This window comes from Protomyctophum parallelum (genome assembly GCF_964188405.1).
Source record: "Protomyctophum parallelum genome assembly, chromosome: 22".
Classification (NCBI taxonomy): domain Eukaryota; kingdom Metazoa; phylum Chordata; class Actinopteri; order Myctophiformes; family Myctophidae; genus Protomyctophum; species Protomyctophum parallelum.
Window position 1 is genome coordinate 33,158,565 of NC_139714.1, and position 25,147 is coordinate 33,183,711.

Here is a 25,147-nt window from a genome sequence, read left to right on the forward strand (position 1 = left end):
CATTTTTCACCAGAGTTTCAGTCGACAAAGAAAGAAGTCACTAGAAAAAGAAGTCTCACTCCTGATTGTAAGATATTAATAGTAGAGCTGGGACTCGATTAAAAAAAAATCTAATTTATCAGAGGCTTTGTAGTTAATTAATCTCGATTAATCGCATTTTAATCGCATATCAATATTTAACCCGAGAACAGTGAGAAACCTTTTTTCAAATGTTTTTGGTATCCCAGTTGAATAGTGACTACGGGATTCCACTCATTTTCAACATTTTACTGTCATTAATATACCTTAGAGTTGTTGTGTGGATATAATAAGAAAGTCCCCCCCCCCCCATTCTGTGTTGCCTAGAACTGGAGGTCTGAAAAAACAATACATCTCAGTGACAACACAAAAATGTACTTCATAATGTTACTGTTTTTTTCAGACCTCCAGTTCTCCAGGCAACACAGAATGGGGGGGGGACTTTTTATTATTTCCAGTGCACACAACTTCATAGAAAAATGCGTTTTATCCCAACAGTGATATATAGGCAGCAAGTGCCTATAATATAAAGTGTCTTCAGTGTGTATATGAATACTCAAATGTGCTTTACATGGCTGGGCATGTGAAAACAAATAAAACTTTATTATGGGGGAAACAAAAAGGTGCGATTAATTTATCTGTAGTTAATCGCGATAAATTTTTCTGTAGTTAATTAATCTCGATTAACGCGTTAAAGTCCCGGCCCTAATTAATAGTTATAGTATATCTGTCTGCTTAATTATGTTTGTGATACATGTTGCAGGAGAGGTTGTCATCCAGATGCTAGTGCCTTGCTCAAGGACTTTGAGGTTAGTATCATGTAATCATGGATGACAAAGGAACTAAAAAAGAAAAACAACTCAATCAAAATCTAAAACAAATATCACGACTGGATCTCTTTGATCTCATCCATAAAGTCTTAATATAATGACTGGATCTCTTTGATCTCATCCATAAAGTCTTAATATAATGACTGGATCTCTTTGATCTCATCCATAAAGTCTTAATATAATGACTGGATCTCTTTGATCTCATCCATAAAGTCTTAATATAATGACTGGATCTCTTTGATCTCATCCATAGTCTTAATATAATGACTGGATCTCTTTGATCTCATCCATAAAGTCTTAATATAATGACTGGATCTATTTGATCTCATCCATAAAGTCTTAATATAATGACTGGATCTCTTTGATCTCATCCATAAAGTCTTAATATAATGAGCAGTGAAACGGAGAGAAGAGAGCTCTACTAATCAATGAACACAAAACTATGATGTTCAGGTCTTAGGATCACTATAATAAACTGTACTGTACATACTGTACTGCCAACCAGATGAAATATCCCAGACCTTTTATAGAAGGTGTTTCTGAACGTTTATTCTATTATTAGTTTGACTCATTCTAATAAACACGAGTTTGATCAAAATCACTGAAATCAATTGTCAGACTGAGAACTTGGTGCATTATGTTGACTGGTCTTACACTGCCATCTAGTGACCAAATATATTACTGAAATCACCAGTCAGCTTGGAAGAGCGCCACAATGACCTTTGACAGCAGTGGATCCCAATCTTTTTCATCTCAAGGACCCCCAGATTGACATGCATTAGTCTACGGACCCCCAGATTGACATGAATTAGTCTACGGACCCCCGTTTAATGTAATTTATATCTGGGACCCCCAATTTATATTGTAAAATCAATGTTATAATTAAACTGAGTGTACAAATTGGTACACTGAGTTACAGACCCATAATGGTCCATTTGCTTCCTAATAAATCATTTAGCTGGGAACCCCCTGGAACTCCCTCAGGTACCCCTGGGGGTCCCCATGTAAAGTAACTACGTACATTTAAATGTACTCAGTGGAGTATTTCCAATGTCTTTACTTAAGTTCTATTCTACTACATCTCGGATCCAAATATTGTACTTTTACTCCACTACAATTATTTTAAAACCTTACTAGTTACTTTGAAAACCTTACTAGTTAGTTTGCGACGCGACGCATTCTGAGCTTGTAGATTGGCTATTTTCAAAATACTTTATTTCATTTGAAAACTTGAAATGGTACATTCTGCAGAATTGTTACTTTAATATGTAAATGTTTTCATTGCTTTAAAAAAAAGAAAAAATGTTCAGAAAATAAATTCTCATAATAATATAAGCCGACAGTTGTTCCACCTGATTATCCAGAGGTTTTGAATGATCTCAACATTTATTAAGACACATTATTCTCTCCTTAGTTTATTTTCTCAAATAAACAGTACAGTAGTACACATTGACCTCATGGCCAGATTATCAGGAATATCAAGAATCACTTGGAAATAGCCTTCAAACCATTTTAAAGTAATGATTTGTATGCTTTTAATGTCGTCTCTTTTGTGATTTCTATACTGTGGCTTTTGGACCCTATGTAAAAAGAGATCATTGATCTCAATGCTACTAACCTGGTGAAAGAATTGAGATCATTGATCTCAATGCTACTAACCTGGTAAAAGAATATAGATCATTGATTGGTGGGGACGTAACAACTACAAATAACACCTGGACCTCTTTGGTGGGGACGTAACAACTACAAATAACACCTGGACCTCTTTGGTGGGGACGTAACAACTACAAATAACACCTGGACCTCTTTGGTGGGGACGTAACAACTACAAATAACACCTGGACCTCTTTGGTGGGGACGTAACAACCACAAATAAGGTAAGAAAGCCTTCTAGCGTGGAATTCTCCTTTAAGTGAAACCACCCCAATTACGAAGGCACACATAAGGATAAAGGAGAAGCTAAATAGACAACAAAGTATCAAATACCAGGCTCAGTAACTACTAAATACCTTAACCCATTTACCGCTAGAACTGAGGCAGATTCTACAACAACAAAAAAAGGCTTCTAAATCCTGACATAAGTTTTCGGGAAAAACTTCAAATATTTATTCAAAAATTACAAAAATGTGATGTTGCTATATACTGTACATGGCAACAATAACCCCAGGAGTTCTCATCCATCATGAATGGGTTAACCCATTCTGACCGGGCACCCATTTTGGTGTTAGCATCATGTTATGCTTTATCTATTGAAAAATAGCAGATCTACAAGCTCATATCGCGCCACCGAGTGGCGCGATACGAGCTTGTAGGTCTGCCATTTTTGAAAAATCGAAAGAACGACTGACATTTTTAGAATCTGATCTCGGGTCAGAATGGGTTCGTCAGACCAGCGTGTGTCCAGTGGAAACCTCGTATGAATCTGATCTCAGGTCAGAATGGGTTAATTAGGATGGTTTGTAAAAAGAGTATGACAACCGTGTGTGTAATTTTCAGTGCTTGTGAGTGAGAGCAACTCATTGCCATGACAATATTGGCAATAACGGCCGTAACAGAGACTCAAAGGCAGGTACAGTAATGGACTCGAATGTAAACGCAGCAGACGATCAAATTCCAAATCCAAAAGATGGACAACCTGATCCCAACACACTGCGTAGTCGTCTTATCGTACAAAATAAATTAATTCACGTATCAAATGGTTTTCCTGTTCAGAACTCGTCGTGCTTGTTCAGCGCTTCCCCGTAGTCGGTGGCCTGGCTCCCGACGAACAGGTCGAACTTGTTCAGGATTTCCTCTTTGCTGAGCTTCCCATCCTAAGAAAACAAAGCATTATGCACATTAGGTTGTTTTACAAGAAGTCACAGTTTGCTTACAAAGTGCCCTCAAGGTGACATGACAGCGAGACGTACGCAGCGTTGATTTAGTCGACTAAAACTAAGACGAAAAATGTTCGTCGACTACCTTTTTTTCACTGAGAAAACTACATGGAAACTAAATGAAAACTAAAGCTATGATGACTAAAACTAAAGACTAAATATACTGACGATTTCGTCAACAAATAAAAAACTAGACTAAAACGTTAGGAAGGGACTAGTGGACAAGAGATCGAGTATAAGGGCCGATTCATACTCCTATTTTACCGCTGTTTCGGCGCTGTAGTGCCGAAATGATTTCGGCTCGTCAGACATTTTCAGTAGCACCGAAGAGCCGACTTTAGGACGGTACCCGCCCCCCCCCCCCGAACCTCAAATGACGTCACATTGTAGGCTCTACAGCGCCGAACCGACTTTTATTCGGCTCTAAAATAGGAGTATGAATCGGCCCTAAGTCATTTATAGTTGCATGCATTATAGTTGCTATTTTCAGCAAGTGAAAAAGGCCGTCATTACGACGGCATCAAGGCCCGCCAAAATACATTTTGCTCGACTAAATCAACTGCAGATTCAGTCGACTAAAGTCTTATGACATTTAGTCGTCTAAAACTAGACCAAAACATTCCAGGTGACTAAAATATGACTAGAACTAAAAATCTAAAATCTGCTGCCAAAAACAACACCGCATGTAAAGGATGGCATTCATGAGGAAAAAAATAGAGTCCAGTCAACACTGGTATGAAAAGCTCAGCTCCACTGGTTTATTTTACTCAACGTTTCCATCCCTTAGGATCTTCTTCAGGAATTCATATTTTTTCCTCTTGCCCTAATATTTTTTTAGGGTAACCCATTTTTCACCCCTGTGTCAATCACCTAATGTGATCCTGGGCTCTACACACCCTCCACCAACCTAGTCCCCATATATGGGGGACATGGGGAGACCAACCTAGTCCCCATATATGGGGGACAAGGGGAGAGCAACCTAGTCCCCATATATGGGGGACATATTGGGGAGAGCAACGGACTTGAACTCATTCTTCCTTCATGCCTGAGTGTCCAAGTTGCTCCTTTACACCTGACAGGGGGGAGTTTCCCTGGTTGGACGTAGCGCGTGGAAGGAACACGTTATTCCAACCAGTTCCTTTCCCCTCCATCAGGCGCCCCGGCTGGCCAGGGGGAGGCAGTTTAAAGATATATTTTTTGCGGCTTACGCCTTTTATTGTTTTTTTGAAGGGACAGACAGTAGGCTGACAGGAAACGGGAGAGAGATGGGGGAAGACATGCAGTAAAGGCCGTGTCGGGCTCGGGAGTCGAACCCGCGGCACACTGCGACTGGATTACCAGTCGGGTGCCCAGACGGTTGGGGAGGCAGTTTAGTGCATGTTTTTTGTGAGGGTACCTCATGCAGAACATGCAAACTCCACACAGAAAGGCCCCTTTCGCCAACCCCGCCTTCGGGTATGGGCACTGATGACGCAGGGGGAGGAAACACGCCGCCAGCACCCACAGCGCCCCGAGCGGGAATCGAAGCCAGGACCTTCTAGCTGTGAGGCGACAGCACTACCAACTGTGCCACCGTGCCCCCTTATTTTTTCCCCTTGTACTGCCTTTTGTCCAGCACCTGGGCTAGAGTGGAGGTGCATATGCTCCATTTCCTTTGTAAGGACGACGTTCGTACCTTGTCGGCGTCGGACTCGCTGACCAGGTGCTTGGCCTCGGACAGGGCGTGATCGTAGTTGTTGGGCAGGATCCAGTCCTTGGTCTCGTCCAGGTCCATCTTCCCGTCCTTGTCTTTGTCCCGAAACTCGTTGAACTGATCCCGCTCCGCCGTCACCCACGCTGGCTCACCGCCGTCCTCCTCGTCACCCTTATACATGTCCCCTACAGGACAGAAATGTTACTACATGTCCCCTACAGGACAGACATGTTACTACATGTCCCCTACAGGACAGAAATGTCACTACATGTTAAATAAATATTATTACATGTCCCCTACAGGACAGAAATGTTACTACATGTCTCCTACAGGACAGAAATATCACTACATGTTAAATAAATATTATTAAATGTCTCCTACAGGACAGAAATATCACTACATGTTAAATAAATATTATTACATGTCTCCTACAGGACAGAAATATCACTAATAATAATCTTTATTGTCCCGAAGGATATTTGTCTTCACAATCTGTTCAACAGTTCAACACCCACATCAAAAACAACACAGAGCACATTACACACTACATGTTAAATACATTTAATTTACCGATGTACTCTTCATTAAATACTTTACTCACCGATGTACTCTTCATTAAATACTTTACTCACCGATGTACTCTTCATTAAATACTTTACTCACCGATGTACTCTTCATTAAATACTTTACTCACCGATGTACTCTTCCAGGTCAATGAAACCGTCCAGGTTCTTGTCAAGTTCTTCCATGGTTTCCTATTTGAATAAAAACAGCATTAAGAATAAGAAGTATAACAAATAAACTTTGTGAAGTTAAAGAATAACGTCATGATCCTGGTCTAAAGTTTATTTAAGTCTTTGAGGTCTACTTCTTTGACGTCCTGCCAGTGTTGTTTTGGTCGACTAAAACTAAGACGAAAAATGTTCGTTGACTACCTTTTTTCACTGACGAAAACTAAATGGAAAAACTAAATAAAAACTAAGCTACGATGCCCACAACGCGTTGCGAGCTTGTAGATCGGCTATTTTCAGCAAAAAAACAGTCATTACGACGGCATCAAGGCCCGCCAAAATATTTTTTAATCAACTAGATTTAGTCGACTAAATTCTTATGATATTTAGTCGGCTAAAACTAGACTAACACTAAAACATTCCGGGTGACTAAAATGTGACTGAAACTAAATGAAAACTATTGAAAAGACTAATGACTAAAACAACCGTACCTGCACCACAGTGTGTTTCATGTGGTCGAAGTCTTCGGGTGGAGGAAGACTAATGACTAAAGACTAAAGACTAAAGACTAAAGACTAAAGACTAAAGACTAATGACTAAAACAACCGTACCTGCACCACGGTGTGTTTCATGTGGTCGAAGTCTTCGGGGTGGAGGAAGGCGGTGAATTCCTCGCGGTCTGCGTCGTTGTCCGCGTTCTTGTCGGCTGCTTTGAAGCGGTTCTCGTCGCGCGCCATCTGCTTCTTATAGTCGTAGCCTTCTTCTTCTGTTGGGTTCTCTGGTGAGGGAAGGGGGGGGGAAATATTAGATTAGGTGTTAACGGGTCTAACCGCAGCATAAAGTTCTGTTGGGTTCTCTGGTGAGGGAAAGGGGGGAAATATTAGATTAGGTGTTAACGGGTCTAACCGCAGCATAAAGTTCTGTTGGGTTCTCTGGTGAAGGAAGGGGGGGGGAAATATTAGATTAGGTGTTAACAGGGGTCCAACAGCAGCATAAAGTTCTGTTGGGTTCTCTGGTGAAGGAAGGGGGGGAAATATTAGATTAGGTGTTAACGGGGGTCCAACAGCAGCATAAAGTTCTGTTGGGTTCTCTGGTGAAGGAAGGGGGGGGAAATATTAGATTAGGTGTTAACGGGGGTCCAACAGCAGCATAAAGTTCTGTTGGGTTCTCTGGTGAAGGACGGGGGGAAATATTAGATTAGGTGTTAACGGGGGTCCAACAGCAGCATAAAGTTCTGTTGGGTTCTCTGGTGAAGGAAGGGGGGGGAAATATTAGATTAGGTGTTAACGGGGGTCCAACAGCAGCATAAAGTTCTGTTGGGTTCTCTGGTGAGGGAAAGGGGGGAAATATTAGATTAGGTGTTAACGGGTCTAACCGCAGCATAAAGTTCAACAAGGCAGCAATAGTAGGGATGCACAATATATCAGATCCATATCAATTATTATAATAGGTAATATCAGATCCACATCAGCTGTGTGTGTGTGTGTGTGTGTGTGTGTGTGTGTGTGTGTGTGCGCGCGCTAGGGCATTAAGCAACTAGTCGACTAGTAAATCCACTAGTCGACCTTCTTGGTACTAGTCGATAAGACTAGTTGATAACAAAGAAATAAATAGTTTTGGGCCTCAAGATCAGGTAGATTATAGTTATAGTCACCAATGTTTTTAAATGTACAAATATTTATTTCCAAAAAAAATAACATATATATAAAAGAAATTACATAATAGGTATACAGTAGTTAAACAACTAGTAAAAAGGGCTCCTTACCTAAATAGGTGCCGTAGGTGACGTTCTTTACCCGTCCCTTCCTTACCTAAATAGGTGCCATAGGTGACGTTCTTTACCCGTCCCTTCCTTACCTAAATAGGTGCCGTAGGTGACGTTCTTTACCCGTCCCTTCCTTACCTAAATAGGTGCCGTAGGTGACGTTCTTTACCCGTCCCTTCCTTACCTAAATAGGTGCCATAGGTGACGTTCTTTACCCGTCCCTTCCTTACCTAAATAGGTGCCATAGGTGACGTTCTTTACCCGTCCCTTCCTTACCTAAATAGGTGCCATAGGTGACGTTCTTTACCCGTCCCTTCCTTACCTAAATAGGTGCCGTAGGTGACGTTCTTTACCCGTCCCTTCCTTACCTAAATAGGTGCCATAGGTGACGTTCTTTACCCGTCCCTTCCTTACCTAAATAGGTGCCATAGGTGATGTTCTTTACCCGTCCCTTCCTTACCTAAATAGGTGCCATAGGTGACGTTCTTTACCCGTCCCTTCCTTACCTAAATAGGTGCCATAGGTGATGTTCTTTACCCGTCCCTTCCTTACCTAAATAGGTGCCATAGGTGATGTTCTTTACCCGTCCCTTCCTTACCTAAATAGGTGCCGTAGGTGACGTTCTTTACCCGTCCCTTCCTTACCTAAATAGGTGCCATAGGTGACGTTCTTTACCCGTCCCTTCCTTACCTAAATAGGTGCCATAGGTGACGTTCTTTACCCGTCCCTTCCTTACCTAAATAGGTGCCATAGGTGATGTTCTTTACCCGTCCCTTCCTTACCTAAATAGGTGCCATTCTTTACCCGTCCCTTCCTTACCTAAATAGGTGCCGTAGGTGACGTTCTTTACCCGTCCCTTCCTTACCTAAATAGGTGCCATAGGTGACGTTCTTTACCCGTCCCTTCCTTACCTAAATAGGTGCCGTAGGTGACGTTCTTTACCCGTCCCTTCCTTACCTAAATAGGTGCCGTAGGTGACGTTCTTGTACTCGTCCCAGGAGATGATGTCGTCCCCGTTGGTGTCGTAGTCCTTCCACTGGCGGTCAACGTTGTCGTAGATGTATTTCTTCTGGGCTTTCTTGATCCACTCGTTGAGCTCGGCCTCCGTCACCAAGCCGTCCTTGTCTTCATCGATTCTGTCTACGATGATGCTGTGAAGAGAAGATATAAGATATGAGCATGTTTATATTGTCTACAATGATGCTGTGAAGAGAAGATATAAGATATGAGCATGTTTCTATTCTGTCTACGATGATGCTGTGAAGAGAAGGAACATATGAGCATGTTTCTATTGTCTACGATGATGCTGTGAAGAGAAGGAACATATGAAGATATGAGCATGTTTCTATTGTCTACAATGATGCTGTGAAGAGAAGGAACATATGAGCATGTATCTATTGTCTACAATGATGCTGTGAAGAGAAGGAACATATGAAGATATGAGCATGTTTCTATTCTGTCTACGATGATGCTGTGAAGAGAAGATATAAGATATGAGCATGTTTCTATTCTGTCTACGATGATGCTGTGAAGAGAAGGAACATATGAGCATGAATCTATTGTCTACGATGATGCTGTGAAGAGAAGATATAAGATATGAGCATGTTTCTATTGTCTACGATGATGCTGTGAAGAGAAGGAGATCGATGAAGATATGAGCGTGACTCCAAGGTGTACAATCAATGCAGCATCGATAGTATCAACACAAGTCTATGTGCATACAGTAGCAGGAAGTGAAAGTAAATGCCCAGCATACTGTAGCCAAACCTAGCCGCAATTTGCAACTCTAGATTTTGTTTAAATAATGGGATGTGTCTAGAGTTGCAATACCCTCCATTGCTCTAGGCCAAGCTTGAATTATCCTCTTTCAATCTGCCGAGCTTTTGTTTCATAAAGATCCATAGACATGTTGTTATGCTTTCTGTCAAGACATTCTGTGCAGGTGATTATTTTTCTAAGTGTTGGAGTTTGGAAGCACTCGTTTTTGTTAACGGGTCGCGCTGCTGCCTCCTGCATTATGTGCAAATTCTAAACAGGTGGTACGCAGGGCAGATTGAAAGAGGATAATTCAAGCTTGGCCGAAACGCAAATTGGATGAGTGGCGAGTCAATGGAGGGTATTGCAACTCTAGATTCATCCCATTATAAAACAAATCTAGAGTTGCAAATTACGGCTAAACCAAAGCTAACGTTGCATAGCCTAAAATCTCACATGACCTGTTTTTGATCGTTGTGATGATGGGGGAACCCCGGAAGGTATAAAGACTTCCTTCTTCCTTCTCTCTCTCTCTCTCTCTCTCTCTCTCTCTCTCTCTCTCGTAAAGAAGACAAACAAACTGGAGTCTGTCTGCCTTCATTACAGAAAGTATATTTATCCTTGTGAATTCAACCAAACACTGGTACAAAAGAGAAGGACTAATGAGCTCAACTCACCCCAGCCTGCGCTGGCTCTCATCTGGAGGGAGCTGGTCGAAGGTCTTGGCCTCCTCTTCGCCCAGGAAGGCATCGTGGTCGTATTCGTGGTCCTCGTCGTTGTGCTCGTGGCTGCTCAGGGCCTTCTCGTGGTGAATGCGACTTCCCTTGGTGGGTTTACTGGTGGCGTAAACCACACAGAGGGCGTAGCAGCACATCAGCACCGGTCTGGACAGCTTCATTCTGGAGGAGGAGGAAAGGCCAGAGGAAAACTTCCTGTAATACTTAATACTTGATGCTGTCCTGCATCTTGTAGAATAATACTTAATACAGGTAGGCTGTCCGGCATCTTGTAGAATAATACTTAATACAGGTAGGCTGTCCGGCATCTTGTAGAATATTACTTAATACAGGTAGGTTGTCCGGCATCTTGTAGAATAATACTTAATCAGGGACAAATTAGCCATTGGGCCAGTGGGGCCGTGGCCCAGGGGCCCTTGGCTCTCAGGGGCCCTTCAGGGAAATTGGACCGTAAGGTACTAGGTTTGACGCCATGAAAAGGGCTCCTGGGGCCCTTCATTGGCCATTGATTTTGTTAAATTTAGGTCAAAAAGATGATAAAAACACGGAAAAACACAAAGATTGTGCGCGCACGCGCGCTATGGGGGCCCTGCAAAAATTAGCGGCCCAGGGGCCCTCGGGGGGTTAATCCGTCCCTGTACTTAATACAGGTAGGCTGTCCGGCATCTTGTAGAATATTACTTAATACAGGTAGGCTGTATTTGTATACACTATGTTGCTGATCAGATTAACAGAAATGTCTCTTAGAGAAAACCAGCACTCACAGAACTCATGTTTTAAGGCACTCGCAAGTTACGTCACATCACTGTGAGCTTGTCCATTTCCCCCTTTTGCCTATAGCTTTACAATAGTTCCTCACACAGACTGGGTCAGGACCTATTTATGGGTCACAAGTATAAATAACCCTTATTTTTGGGGTTTCCTAGGCTATATATTTTAAAGCACAAAAGAATCTTCAGGGGAAAAAACATTTATTAGAAGTAGATCTGCTATTCTCACTATAGTTTGAGTCCTGCAGGGGAGACAACATTTTTATTTTGGGAACCACTTCTAGAATATGACATCTGTCAGGTCTATTCTGGGCGGGAACCCCTGTTGGTGTTTTAAGCATTGTGTTATACTTTAAGCTATTGAAAAATAGATCTACAAGCTCATAGTGCTTTTTGATTGATTGATTGAAATCTTTATTAACAGTTTGTAGAATTTACAGTACATTTTAAGCACAAACTCAATACAAAGACTGTCAACTGTGAGTGGACGACCCAATTAAGCATTACACTTGTTTACAACAGGGTCCACATTGTTCAATTCATCAAAACATTTAAAGACATACAAACATTTAGAGACATACAAATAGACATTTCTCTGTAGGTACCGAGTGCCGTGCTACGAGGTACGTCTGCTATTTTTTGAAAGATCTTGAAAATGTGGCGCAAATCTTTGAATATATATTCTTTCAGAGCGAACATTTTTAACTAAAATCTTTACTCCTGGGAGGTTCCTCCTGGAACAGCATATTTTCAGATGGGGGTCGGCGGCCAATTCAATATAATTGTTTGGGTCCTTGACGTGAAATATTGAGCACCACTGATACAGAAACATGAGGTATTTCAGAAAACTGTCAGGATTTAGAAGACACTTTTAAACGTCGACATATCAGGCCTAAATGGGTTTGCCTGCATGTGTGAGTTGTCTACAACATAATACAATCTGTATGCATATGGTTATGTCTCCACAACTAATTAACTTCAACTCGTGCAAAAGCATTAAGAAATCAATATTAAAGTTGCTCCTACTCCATTTGCTTTAACATTCAGATTTATTGTATATGCCAGAAAAGTTGTGAATGTAAACTTAATTCTTCTTTGCATACATCGTGCAGCAATAAGACTACTGTAATGCTACTGAGAGACAGTGGTGCTGCTGAATAATTAACTAACTATAGCCTAATTGATACTGATGATCTGGTTAATTATGGCATTCAATACTGAACTAATAATATAATGGGTCTCTGCAGTGATTTGTCAGTTAAACACTTCATTCTTATTGATTGATTGATTGAAATATGTATTAACAGATTGCAGAATTACAGTACATTTCAAGCACAACTCAATACAAAGACTGTTAACTGTGAGTGGACGACATTACACTTGTTTACAAGAGGGTCCACCTTGTTCAATTCATCAAAAACAAAACAACATCAACATCTTAAACAACCATTTATGGTCACATTATCTAGGCTACTGTCTGAGGCTGACCAATATAGGAATCATGATCTATTAATAATTCAACTTAATGTCAGAAGCTATAGCTATAGACGTTCCTTATCATGAGTGAATTAATTAACCAACCTGTTTGATGTGATGCTGTAATTGGAAGAGAAAAGAAGACCAGCTTTCTACAAAGTCAAATAAAACACACGCACTCTGACGCACGCACGCACACACACACCCACCCACAGAACGATGCACAATATGATGATAAATAAACACACAGCTTCTTCTTTTATCTTAGATCACACCCCGGTCCATTTCCTCACACACACACAGAGAACCAATGGAATGACACCAAAAAACACTACTCCGCGCCCCATTGGACCACTTCAGCAGAAGGATGATGACGTCTTGCATCTGATGTAGCGCTCACTCACCGCACTGCCTTCCCATTGGCTCTCGCGACTGAGAGAGCCAATCCGCGCGGAGAAAAGTAAAAGTTCCACTGCGTTCTTTGCCACGTCCACAAATTAGCACTTTAAATTATTTAAATTAGGTAAACTCCATTTGGTGGAATCTATTTCATCATAAGAAATATGATATATAGGCCTCTAATACACTAGAAATATGATATATAGGCCTCTATACACTAGGCTACCTGACTGACAGACAGACAGACTGTCACAATGAATAATTCATCTCTCCTTTTGATTTGATTGATTGATTGATGTATTAACAGTTTGCAGAATTACAGCACATTTCAAGTACAACTCAATACAAAAACTGTTAACTGTACGAATATACACAACTATATAGTCAAAAGGAAATCATCATAGGAGGTAAAAGGGGAAAAGAAACATATACAGTGAGGGGAAACAGGGGTTCCCCCTCACCAGTTCCATCTACACATGCAACTATATGCAACACTGTAGGCATGCCTACTGTAACTGTACGCAAATTCCTATCAGGTTAAGAACAATTCATGTTCTTAAAAATCATTGTGTTACTGAAATGGGTACTAGGGAGTCGGTCTTTTATTTTCAGGACTGTTAAATTATGGAAGTTTATTACAATAATTCAGTCAATTTGAACTGTATGATTTGTGTGTGTGTGTGTGTGTGTGTGTGTGTGTGTGTGTGTGTGTGTGTGTGTGTGTGTGTGTGTGTGTGTGTGTGTGTGTGTGTGTGTGTGTGTGTGTGTGTGTGTGTGTGTGTGTGTGTGTGTGTGTGTGTGTGAACGAGACATACAAATATAAGACACTTCTATAGCCAAAGAACAGAACAGGAATTCATCATAAAGGAAGTAAAAAGGGAAAAGAAACATATACAGTGAGGGGAAAAAGGGGTTCAGATTTTACGGGGGCCAGTTTCGAATCGCAGCCGTCCGTATAGGTGCCCTTAGAGAGCGGTTTTGAAGGAGTCAAGGGATTTGCATGTCTTTTTTTTTTTTTTTTTTTAAGATATTTTTTTGTGGCTTACGCCTTTATTGATTTTTTAAGGGATAGAAAGTAGGCTGACAGGAAACGGGAGAGAGATGGGGGGATGACATGCGGTAAAGGCCGTGTCGGGTCCGGGAGTCGAACCCGCGGCACACCGCGACTGGATCACCAGTCCGGTGCCCAGACCGTTACGCTACGGCCTGGGCCGGATTTGCATGTCTTAATGGCTGTTGGTAGGGCGTTCCACATTTTGGTGGCATATAGGAGCGAAAATAATTTAGTAATTTAGTAATTTAGTTTGTTTTGGGAAGGTACCAGGAGGTGCATGCATAGTCAAAGAAACCTTGTACGAGGGCTCCTGTTAAGGTCTTCAAGGTGTTTTTGTTGACCAGTGAGGAGATGCTGTAAAGGAATCTTGTTCTTTGATTGACTTTTTTGATTATGTTGGTGGCCATTTTATCACCGGAAAGATTAGCCTCCAGGATGGAACCTAGGTTTCATCTTTTCGTGTGATAATATTGTCACCCACTCTAACCAAGAAGCCACCTGCCTTGCTGAGATTACTATATTTGATCCAAATAAAATGGATTCAGTTTTTCCCCAGGTGTAAAGATAGTTTGTTATCAGCGAGCCAGGTGCAGTTTCTACCGAGTTCAGAGCAGAGGGTCTTTTCAACCTGCCGTTTGTTCCTGTGCGAGACCAGCAGTGCCGAGTCATCTGCGAACAGGAACAAGTTGCAGTCACAAGCTCATGTCATGTCATTGTGTGTGTGTGTGTGTGTGTGTGTGTGTGTGTGTGTGTGTGTGTGTGTGTGTGTGTGTGTGTGTGTGTGTGTGTGTGTGTGTGTGTGTGTGTGTGTGTGTGTTACAGATAAACAAACAATCATCAAACTGCCCACATGGTGACTGTGGAGATATTGAAATACCATGTATTTACACACATCATAGAGTCTGTAATCACCTCCTCCACCACAACCTGCTTCAGCATCGTCACGCTGGCAGTTGGCTTACATCCATTTCTCTCTTTTAGTCGTATTTGTTGCATTTCTGTGTCAGAGTATAATATAATACTATAATATATAGTATAATATATAGTATAATGCATCAGTCATACTCCTTCATTCCGTGCACGTGTATAGGACAGTACATGCTGCAGTACAGTACATCAGTATAAAGTCTCATGTTAGACCAGCATATAGTTTTACTGCTGTAGTATCAGTATAAAGACTCATATAGTTTTACTGTAGTATCAGTATAAAGTCTCATATTGGACCAGCATATAGTTTTACTGCTGTAGTATCAGTATAAAGTCTCATATAGTTTTACTGTAGTATCAGTATAAAGACTAAAGTGACATCAACACCAATTGAATGAATCACTTTACAACACGTGTTCCAGGCTCAGTGGCTTTCCACCAGAGACACTAAAGGTAAATATTTGCATATGGACTGTTTGTTCTGTTGTGTTCTGTTAAATATCTTCAAGCTATTTCTACCGGCTTCAAGCAGTTTTTGTCTTTTTCAAATAGTGTGTGTGTGTGTGTGTGTGTGTGTGTGTGTGTGTGTGTGTGTGTGTGTGTGTGTGTGTGTGTGTGTGTGTGTGCGGCGCGTGCATGTGTGTGTGGGAAGGGTGGGTGGGTGGGTGTGGTGGTGGGGGGGGGGGGGGGGGTGTAAACTGATGAACCATTTTTAAGGCGTAAGAGAGAGTGATAATGTGACCAAATTGCAGTCACTATTAACCACAATCCCTTCTAAGTGTTGTCTGATCTTGGCAAACCGGACTTGAAAAAATAAATATGTTCATTCAGTCAGAACTGTTCTGGGTTTTGTTTTAATAGTCATGATAATGATTCATGAATAATGATATAATGTATTGTGAGCTTTGTATCTTCATGTCACTATCTGTCTGTCTGTCTGTCTGTCTGTCTGTCTGTCTGTCTGTCTGTCTGTCTGTCTGTCTGTCTGTCTGTCTGTCTGTCTTACCTACCTACCTACCTACCTACCTATCTATCTATCTATCTATCTATCTATCTATCTATCTATCTATCTATCTATCTATCTATCTATCTATCTATCTATATATCTATCTATCTATCTATCTATCTATCTATCTATCTATCTATCTATCTATATATCTATCTATCTATCTATCTATCTATTACAATTTACAATTTACAATTTAGGCATTTAGCAGACGCTCTTAATCTAGAGCGATTTACAATAATCAAGAACAAAAGCATGGGAATACATCAAAAAAGCATTTATCATAAAACATGCGTAAGCTAAGAAAGTAACAGTGGAATATCTATATTATGAGACTATACATATAAACTATATATATATACTACTATGCTATACAGTACATATGTACTACTACTATGTACATACATATATGTATCTATCTATCTATCTATGGCTTTCATTGACAATGAATGGTAGACTGTATCGTTTAATCTGCCCTGTGTGAACAGTCATGTGATGTCAGAAGGCCATGTGATGTCAGAAGGCACGATGGATTGGCAACCATATATGGTGGTGTGACGGAGGTGAAAGACGCAGGATTTCATAGTAAATGTGACCTTCAGTGACGCATCATAATGTAATATGCCCATATATGGTCCATAGCCTTAAGACTTGCTCTAGTCCATAGCCTTAAGAGTAGCTCTGGTCCATAGCCTTAAGACTAGCTCTGGTCCATAGCCTTAAGACTAGCTCTGGTCCATAGCCTTATAAGACTAGCTCTGGTCCATAGCCTTAAGACAAGCTCTGGTCCATAGCCTTAAGACTAGCTCTGGTCCATAGCCTTAAGACTAGCTCTGGTCCATAGCCTTAAGACTATAGCTCTGGTCCATAGCCTTAAGACTAGCTCTGGTCCATAGCCTTAAGACTAGCTCTGGTCCATAGCCTTAAGACTAGCTCTGGTCCATATCCTTAAGACTAGCTCTGGTCCATAGCCTTAAGACTATAGCTCTGGTCCATAGCCTTAAGACTAGCTCTGGTCCATAGCCTATAAGACTAGCTCTGGTCCATAGCCTTAAGACTAGCTCTGGTCCATAGCCTTAAGACTAGCTCTGGTCCATAGCCTTAAGACTAGCTCTGGTCCATAGCCTTAAGACTAGCTCTGGTCCATAGCCTTAAGACTAGCTCTGGTCCATAGCCTTAAGACTAGCTCTGGTCCATAGCCTTAAGACTAGCTCTGGTCCATAGCCTTAAGACTATAGCTCTGGTCCATAGCCTTAAGACTAGCTCTGGTCCATAGCCTTAAGACTAGCTCTGGTCCATAGCCTTAAGACTAGCTCTGGTCCATAGCCTTAAGACTAGCTCTGGTCCATAGCCTTAAGACTAGCTCTGGTCCATAGCCTTAAGACTAGCTCTGGTCCATATCCTTAAGACTAGCTCTGGTCCATAGCCTTAAGACTAGCTCTGGTCCATATCCTTAAGACTAGCTCTGGTCCATAGCCTTAAGACTAGCTCTGGTCCATAGCCTTAAGACTAGCTCTGGTCCATAGCCTTAAGACTAGCTCTGGTCCATAGCCTTAAGACTAGCTCTGGTCCATAGCCTTAAGACTAGCTCTGGTCCATAGCCTTAAGACTAGCTCTGGTCCATAGCCTTAAGACTAGCTCTGGTCCATAGCCTTAAGACTAGCTCTGGTCCATAGCCTTAAGACTAGCTCTGGTCCATAGCCTTAAGACTATAGCTCTGGTCCATAGCCTTAAGACTAGCTCTGGTCCATAGCCTTAAGACTAGCTCTGGTCCATATCCTTAAGACTAGCTCTGGTCCATAGCCTTAAGACTAGCTCTGATCCATAGCCTTAAGACTAGCTCTAGTCTGCTGTCATGCTTTCATTATTGTCTGCGTGAAATCATTGAAATTAATTTAAAATAATAAATGTAATTACCACTATTAATTAGATTTTTACATTGAATAGCATAAATTAAAAGTATCACAGCCAGGACTATAATGGCATCAATTTCAAGTCACTAAACCTAACAGTTGTTTTTTTTAGTCAGGCAGTCTCTGAGCCACAGCCAAACAGCCAGGGGTCCTACTGCTCTTCACACGGAAACAGCGTTCAATGTTTATTTTTCAACAAATTCAAGGTAAACTGTTCACATATTTAACATTCTATAGTGAAGTGGTATTTAATAAAGCTCCACATTACAGTGTGTAGGTTCACCAGAGCACGGAGCACACATTAAACTGACAACGCAGTAAAACAGAGCTGCTGTCAAGGAGTTTGTTTACATCCATTCAAGCTAGTTAGCTTCACTGCTAACGTTAGCTAGCATAACGGCTACTTGTGTTATTGCACATTATTTTATAATAATGCTGATTAAAAACAGAACTACGTTTGCTACTAGGACACGTTTATGTGAATAATAACGTGACAACACGTGGATGCTAGTTATAATATTAGTATATAATATTAATAATATCTGCCAACTTTGGCACAGCAACAATGAATTATAAGTGTGTGTGTGTGTGTGTGGAGACTGTTAGCTTCTCTTAGCTGATAACGTTGGAACAGGCCGTGCCGCCCAATCTGTGGGCGTGGAAGCAGTGGTTCCCAAACTTTTTCATGTCAAGGACCCCCAACAACATTTACACTAATTATCCCACCACGGACCCCCCATTTGAAAAGACATGCCAGGGACCCCCATAAGAGAAGATCTTTACGTTTCTATAGCAGTGATTCTCAACCCGTTTAATTTCAAGGACCTCCCAGTTTAGCATGCATTTAAGCTACGGACGGACCCCCATTTAATGGCATTTCTATCTCTGGGACCCCCGATTTATAATTGTAAAAGCAAATAAGCAATGTTAATTTAACTCTGAGAGTGTACAAAATGGAACCATTTGTACACTCTCAGAGTTACAGACCCATAAGGGTCCATTTTCTTCCAAACTATCATTTTGCTCGGGACCCCCTGGAACTCCCTCAAGGACCCCGGGGGGGGGTCCGGGGGGGTCCCCAGACCCCACTTTGGGAACCACTGGTGTAACTTATTAGCCCTGTTTTTGGCTATATAGCAGTGTGTTATTTGTACGTGTACGTATTGTATAGTGTATGTATAGTTTCATTATATAGATATTCCACTGTTACTTTCTTAGCTTACGCATGTTTCATGATAAATACTTTTATGTGATGTATTCCCATGCTTTTGTTCTTGCTTAAATGTAAGTCGCTCTGGATTAAGAGCGTCTGCTAAATGCCTAAATTGTGTAAATTGTAAATTGTACGTCTCTAAATGTTTTGATGAATTGAACATGGTGGACCCTCTTGTAAACAAGTGTAATGCTTTATGGCGTCGTCCACTCACAGTTAACAGTCCTTGTATTGAGTTGTGCTTGAAATGTACTGTAATTCTGCAAACTGGTAATAAATACTTCAGTGAATCAATCAATGAATCAATCAATCCCTGTGCATGATGATTGCATCACGATATAAATGTCTTTCACAGACACGTTCACAGAAAAACCTTGCTACAAAGAGCTATAGCTGCAAAGATGTAATCACACTTATGACTTTGAACGTAGTAATAATTTGCATCAGGTGGCTACCATTTAAACAGCCCGTTGTTGTGTTGTTATTTGGGGTACATGCGATGATGCACGTACCTGGAATTTAATGACCTCTTCATTTTTACCAGTCCAAACTTAGGGCAGTGGGAGCAGTTAGCATAGTTAGCTGAGCTCTAGGGGTAAAGATTGATTGATTGATTGAAGTATGTATTAACAGTTTGCAGAATTACAGTACATTTCAAGCACAACTCAATACAAAGACTGTTAACTGTGAGTGGACGACCCAATAATAAAGCATTACACTTGTTTACAAGAGGGTCCACCTTGTTCAATTCATCAAAACAGACGTACAAATATACACTTCTATATCGCCAAAAACACAATCATAGAGGGAAAAAAACATAGGAAAAAAAAACATATGAGAAACACCCTAAAAACCTGAGAACACTCATTCCCGCCTTCCGAGATACAGTACATGACTTCCTTTTATGCAGAGCCTGGGTGTTGATGGGTGCTGATGGGACGCTTGTTTTACAGCGCCGGCTGCTACTAGTAGGGCGGTGTTGTATAACCTCACAGAAACTATGCCTAAACCTGACCCTAACCTGTAAAACAAGCGCCCCCCTCGGCGACCATCGACTCCCAGGCCCTGTGAAAAAGGTCATCCCATTCCTAGAGCAACGCTGCCATGGCAGACCGTCTGGGAACCCCTTTTTGGTGTTTGAAGAATTATGTTATCCTTTAGCTATATTGGAAAAATAGCAGATCTACAAGCTCATAGCGCAGCACCGAGTGCCACACTATGAGCTTGTAGATCTGCTATCATTAAAAAAATGAAAGCCTGGAGGAACGCATTGGCCGCTCTGGTCTAAAATTGGGAGTCAACCCTTCCAGGTGGGCGTCGCTCCAAATGATGTGACGTAGCGCTGCACTAGGGGGGAGAGGAGGGGCCGGGGGTGACGGACAGATCGATGAGATCCAATCAGGGCGTGCGCAAATCTCAGCCGCGACCCGCCCCTCTAGACCAGAAACCTAACACGTTAGCTCAGGCTAAGGGGAGAGTAACGTGGCCGCCGGTCTGAAATAATAATTAATAATAATGTACTGTGTGGCAGTTCAACCTGCCACTGGGACTGAATGGTTAACATTTTAATTATTATTTATGATTGCGGAGTGATATTTGTTATTTTGACTATATATATATATATATATATATTGTGTGATGCTTGATTAAAGTTAATTGACTGTTTACTCCATTGAAGGGAGCAACTACTAGCTGTGGGGTGTGGGGAACATGCCAACAGTGGGAGGGTTGTGTTTAGAGAACTATTGACTTTGATTATATTACGGGAATCATTTATAGAGTAGCATCATGTGACACTTTAAAATGTGTGTTATGACTTATGAATGAATTGTGATGTCTCTGGACATTGATGCACTGGTTCGTTCCATTGTGGAATCAATCCGGGGTTGTTTTGGTCTAAATGGGAGTGGCCTAGCCTTTATAAGGAGCACCTGCCACTGCCGCAATCATGTGTTCCAGATCCAGATCTGTACACTCATTAGTTCATTCTTATTTCTCTGGTCTCCACAGCATGCCTGCTGAACGCAAGCGATCAGTGAACATGGACGAGGCGAAGGAGGCCTCGTCCTCCTCCTTCAGCAGCAGCAAAGACAAGGAGAAGGACGGAGCGCGCGACGGCGGGGAGACCCGGGAGACTCGGGAGAGGAGCAGAGCCAAGTCGTCCAAAGACGAGGCCAAAGTGAGCGGCAAGAAGGACGGGAAGGCTTCGGAGGAGAAGAGGAAGCGCCTGGAGGAGGACAAGAGGAAGAGGGAGGAGAAGGAGAGGAAGAAGAAGGACGAGGAGAAGCAGAAGGCTGAGGAGGAGCAGAGGAAGAAGGAGGAGGAGGAGAGGGTTCAGCAGGAGGAGACGGAGAGGAGGCTTCAGGAGGAGGAGGCCAAGAGGCAGCGAGAAGAGGAGGCAGCACAGCTGAAGTAAGGAGGAGGAGGAGGAGGAGGGGGAGGAGGAAGGGGAGGAGGAGGAGGAGAGAGGAGAGGAGGAGGAGGAGGAGGAGGAGGAGGGGGGGGGGGGGGAGAGGAGGAGGAGGAGGAGGAGGAGAGGAGGAGGAGGAGGAGGAGGAGGAGGGGGGGGGGGGGGAGAGGAGGAGGAGGAGGAGGAGGAGAGGAGGCTTCAGGAGGAGGAGGCCAAGAGGCAGCGAGAAGAGGAGGCAGCACAGCTGAAGTAAGGAGGAGGAGGAGGAGGAGGGGGAGGAAGGGGAGGAGGAGGAGGAGAGAGGAGAGGAGGAGGAGGAGGAGGAGGAGGAGGAGGAGGAGGAGGAGGAGGAGGAGGAGGAGGAGGAGGAGGAGGCCAAGAGGCAGTGAGAAGAGGAGGCAGCACAGCTGAAGTAAGGAGGAGGAGGAGGAGGAGGAGGGGGGGAGGAGGAGGGGGGGAGGAGGGGGAGGGGGGGGAGGGGGAGGAGGGGGAGGGGGAGGAGGGGGGAGGAGGGGGAGGAGGAGGAGGAGGAGGAGGAGGAGGAGGAGGAGGCCAAGAGGCAGTGAGAAGAGGAGGCAGCACAGCTGAAGTAAGGAGGAGGAGGAGGAGGAGGAGGGGGGGAGGAGGAGGGGGGGAGGAGGGGGAGGGGGGGGAGGGGGAGGAGGGGGGGAGGAGGGGGAGGAGGAGGAGGAGGAGGAGGAGGAGGAGGGGGAGGGGGAGGAGGAGGAGGAGGAGGAGGAGGAGGGGGGGGGGGAGAGGAGGAGGGGGGGAGGAGGAGGAGGAGGAGGGGGGGGGAGGAGGAGGAGGAGGAGGAGGGGGGGGGGAGAGAGGAGGAGCAGAGGAGGAGCAGAGGAAGAAGCTAGAAACTAGATGTAGCTAAAACACTAGAGCCGATCGACAACAACGGGAGGTATGATTAAATCTACAACAACGGGAGGTATGATTAAATCTACAACAACGGGAGGTATGATTAAATCTACGGCGACTAGCTGACTGGACCGCCGTCTGACACAGGATCTTTTCTTAGAATTGGACGTTATGATTTAGATCAAGATTTATTAACGTTTTAAGAGCTTCGTTCTCGTCGGCTAAACGAGTGGGGAACATTATCCATGACGTCACACCGTAACATAACATCCAGTGATCGGTTTTGATATCAATAATCTCCGTCCTATTGATCAATCTCCGTCCAGGGCATCACGCCGTACTCATTAATAGGGCCTTAATTAAACTGTTATTCAGCCTTCCTCGGTGATGAAGGCTGGATAGCCCAAACGTTTGTTCATTTGACATTTTTTTAACTACTGTCTTGGTGTGTGCGACCCACTACCGTTATTTATTTGATATGTTTTGAACGGGTAACGGATAACGCACCTACAGTCAGAGCACGGTGGTCACAAGTGAGCCGAGTGGCTGAGATTAGTATTGGAATTTGGCTCTTTGAGCCGTTCTCATTCTGTGGTTCTTTTGCTGCCTGTTTGTGCCTCACCCTCCCATCTGGTCTGTCCTTGTCTCTGTTGTCCCTCACCCTCCCATCTGGTCCCACCCTCCCATCTGGTCTCACCCTCCCACAGGGAGAAGGAGGAGGGGCACCAGCTGCACCAGGAGGCCTGGGAACGCCACCAGTGCCGGAAGGAGCTCCGCGTGAAGAACCAGAGCGCCCACGAGGGCCGTCCCGAGGAGGCCTTCTTCAGCCGCCTGGACTCCAGCCTCAAGAAGAACACGGCCTTCGTCAAGAAGCTGCGCACGCTCACCGAGCAGCAGCGCGACGCGCTCTCCCACGACTTCGGCTCGCTCAACCTCAGCAAGTACATCGGCGAGGCGGTGGGCTCGGTGGTGGAGGCCAAGCTGAAGATCTCCGACGTGGGCTGCGCCGTGAGCCTCTGCTCGCTGTTCCACCAGCGCTACGTGGAGTTCGCCCCGCTGCTCCTGCAGGCCTGGAAGAGGCACTTCGAGGCCCGCCGCGAGGAGAAGACGCCCAACGTGAGCAAGCTGCGCACCGACCTGCGCTTCATCGCCGAGCTCACCGTGGTGGGCCTGTTCACGGACAAGGAGGGCCTGTCGCTCATCTACGAGCAGCTGAAGAGCATCATCGGGACGGACCGCGACACGCACACGCACGTCTCCGTGGTCATCAGCTTCTGCAAGCACTGCGGCGACGACGTCGCCGGCCTGGTGCCGCGCAGGGTGAAGCTGGCCTCGGAGCGGTTCGGCCTGGCCTTCCCGCCCAGCGAGATCATCAACGCGGAGAAGCAGCAGCCCTTCCAGAACCTCCTGAGGGAGTACTTCACCTCGCTCACCAAGCACCTGAAGAAGGACCACCGGGAGCTGCAGAACATCGAGCGGCAGAACAGGTTTGTTAAACCCATTTTGGGGCGGGATCCCCCTTTGGGTGTTAGCATTATGTTATGCTTTAGCTATTTTTGAAAAATCGAAGAACGACTGACATAGAAACATAGCTTTTTCAGAAGACTGTCAGGATGTAGAAGACATTTTTAGTGTGATATACAGCTAAATAATGTAACGCCTCAGTGGTTAGCTGTGATATACAGCTAAATAATGTAAAGCCTCAGTGGTTAGCTGTGATATACAGCTAAATAATGTAACGCCTCAGTGGTTAGCTGTGATATACAGCTAAATAATGTAAAGCCTCCGTGGTTAGCTGTGATATACAGCTAAATAATGTAAAGTAAAGCCTCCGTGGTTAGCTGTGATATACAGCTAAATAATGTAAAGTAAAGCCTCCGTGGTTAGCTGTGATATACAGCTAAATAATGTAAAGTAAAGCCTCCGTGGTTAGCTGTGATATACAGCTAAATAATGTAAAGCCTCCGTGGTTAGCTGTGATATACGGCTAAATAATGTAACGCCTCCGTGGTTAGCTGTGATATACGGCTAAATAATGTAACGCCTCCGTGGTTAGCTGTGATATACGGCTAAATAATGTAACGCCTCCGTGGTTAGCTGTGATATACGGCTAAATAATGTAACGCCTCCGTGGTTAGCTCAGCTGTGATATACGGCTAAATAATGTAACGCCTCAGTGGTTAGCTGTGATATACAGCTAAATAATGTAAAGCCTCCGTGGTTAGCTGTGATATACGGCTAAATAATGTAAAGTAAAGCCTCCGTGGTTAGCTGTGATATACAGCTAAATAATGTAACTCCGCTGCCAGTTAGTACAATGTTTTCAAACACTGAGCACACTTGTTTTTGGCAGCAGATTTTTATTTTAGTTTTAGTCATTATTAGTCTTAATAGTTTAAATTTTAGTCACATTTTAGTCACCCGGAATGTTTTATTGTTGGTCTAGTTTTAGTCGACTAAATCTACAGTTGATTTAGTCGACTAAAATGTGTTTTGGTGGTCACTGATGCCGTCGAAATGACTGATTTTACGCGTTCTGAAAATAGAAGATGTACAAGCTCACCGCTGCGACGCGCTGTGAACTTGTATATCTGGTATCTTCAGCATGCAACCAAGTGTAAAATCACTAAAATGACTGCATCTGCAAAATGACTGCATCTCTTGTCAAAAAGTCCCGTCCTAACATTTTAGTATTTGTTGACGAAAT

The 25,147-nt window shown here is 43.3% G+C and overlaps 2 protein-coding genes across 4 annotated transcripts in view; one reads left to right on the forward strand and one right to left on the reverse strand.

Moving 5' to 3' along the window:
• Positions 1-3,401: 3,401 nt before the first annotated feature.
• Positions 3,402-12,922, reverse strand: LOC310853521 (calumenin-A-like). The gene is made up of 7 exons (XM_083757899.1): positions 12,757-12,922; positions 10,346-10,567; positions 8,871-9,064; positions 6,760-6,926; positions 6,112-6,172; positions 5,400-5,602; positions 3,402-3,661 (listed from the first exon to the last, which is right to left on the reverse strand). Exons 2-7 carry the CDS (start codon positions 10,564-10,566, stop codon positions 3,557-3,559), a joined length of 951 nt encoding a protein of 316 aa, XP_083614025.1. The 5' UTR covers position 10,567; positions 12,757-12,922; the 3' UTR covers positions 3,402-3,556.
• A 5,175-nt stretch (positions 12,923-18,097) lies between these two features.
• Positions 18,098-25,147, forward strand: part of upf2 (UPF2 regulator of nonsense mediated mRNA decay) — a gene marked incomplete at its 3' end in the record, with an annotated part of 57,662 nt that continues 50,612 nt past the window's right edge. For all 3 annotated transcript variants that reach the window (XM_083757990.1, XM_083757991.1, XM_083757992.1), the window contains exons 1-3: positions 18,098-18,156; positions 21,174-21,575; positions 23,148-23,927. In XM_083757990.1, coding sequence (XP_083614116.1) covers positions 21,175-21,575; positions 23,148-23,927 — 1,181 coding nt within the window. In that variant the 5' untranslated portion in view covers positions 18,098-18,156; position 21,174. The remainder of the gene's footprint in view (positions 18,157-21,173; positions 21,576-23,147; positions 23,928-25,147) is intronic.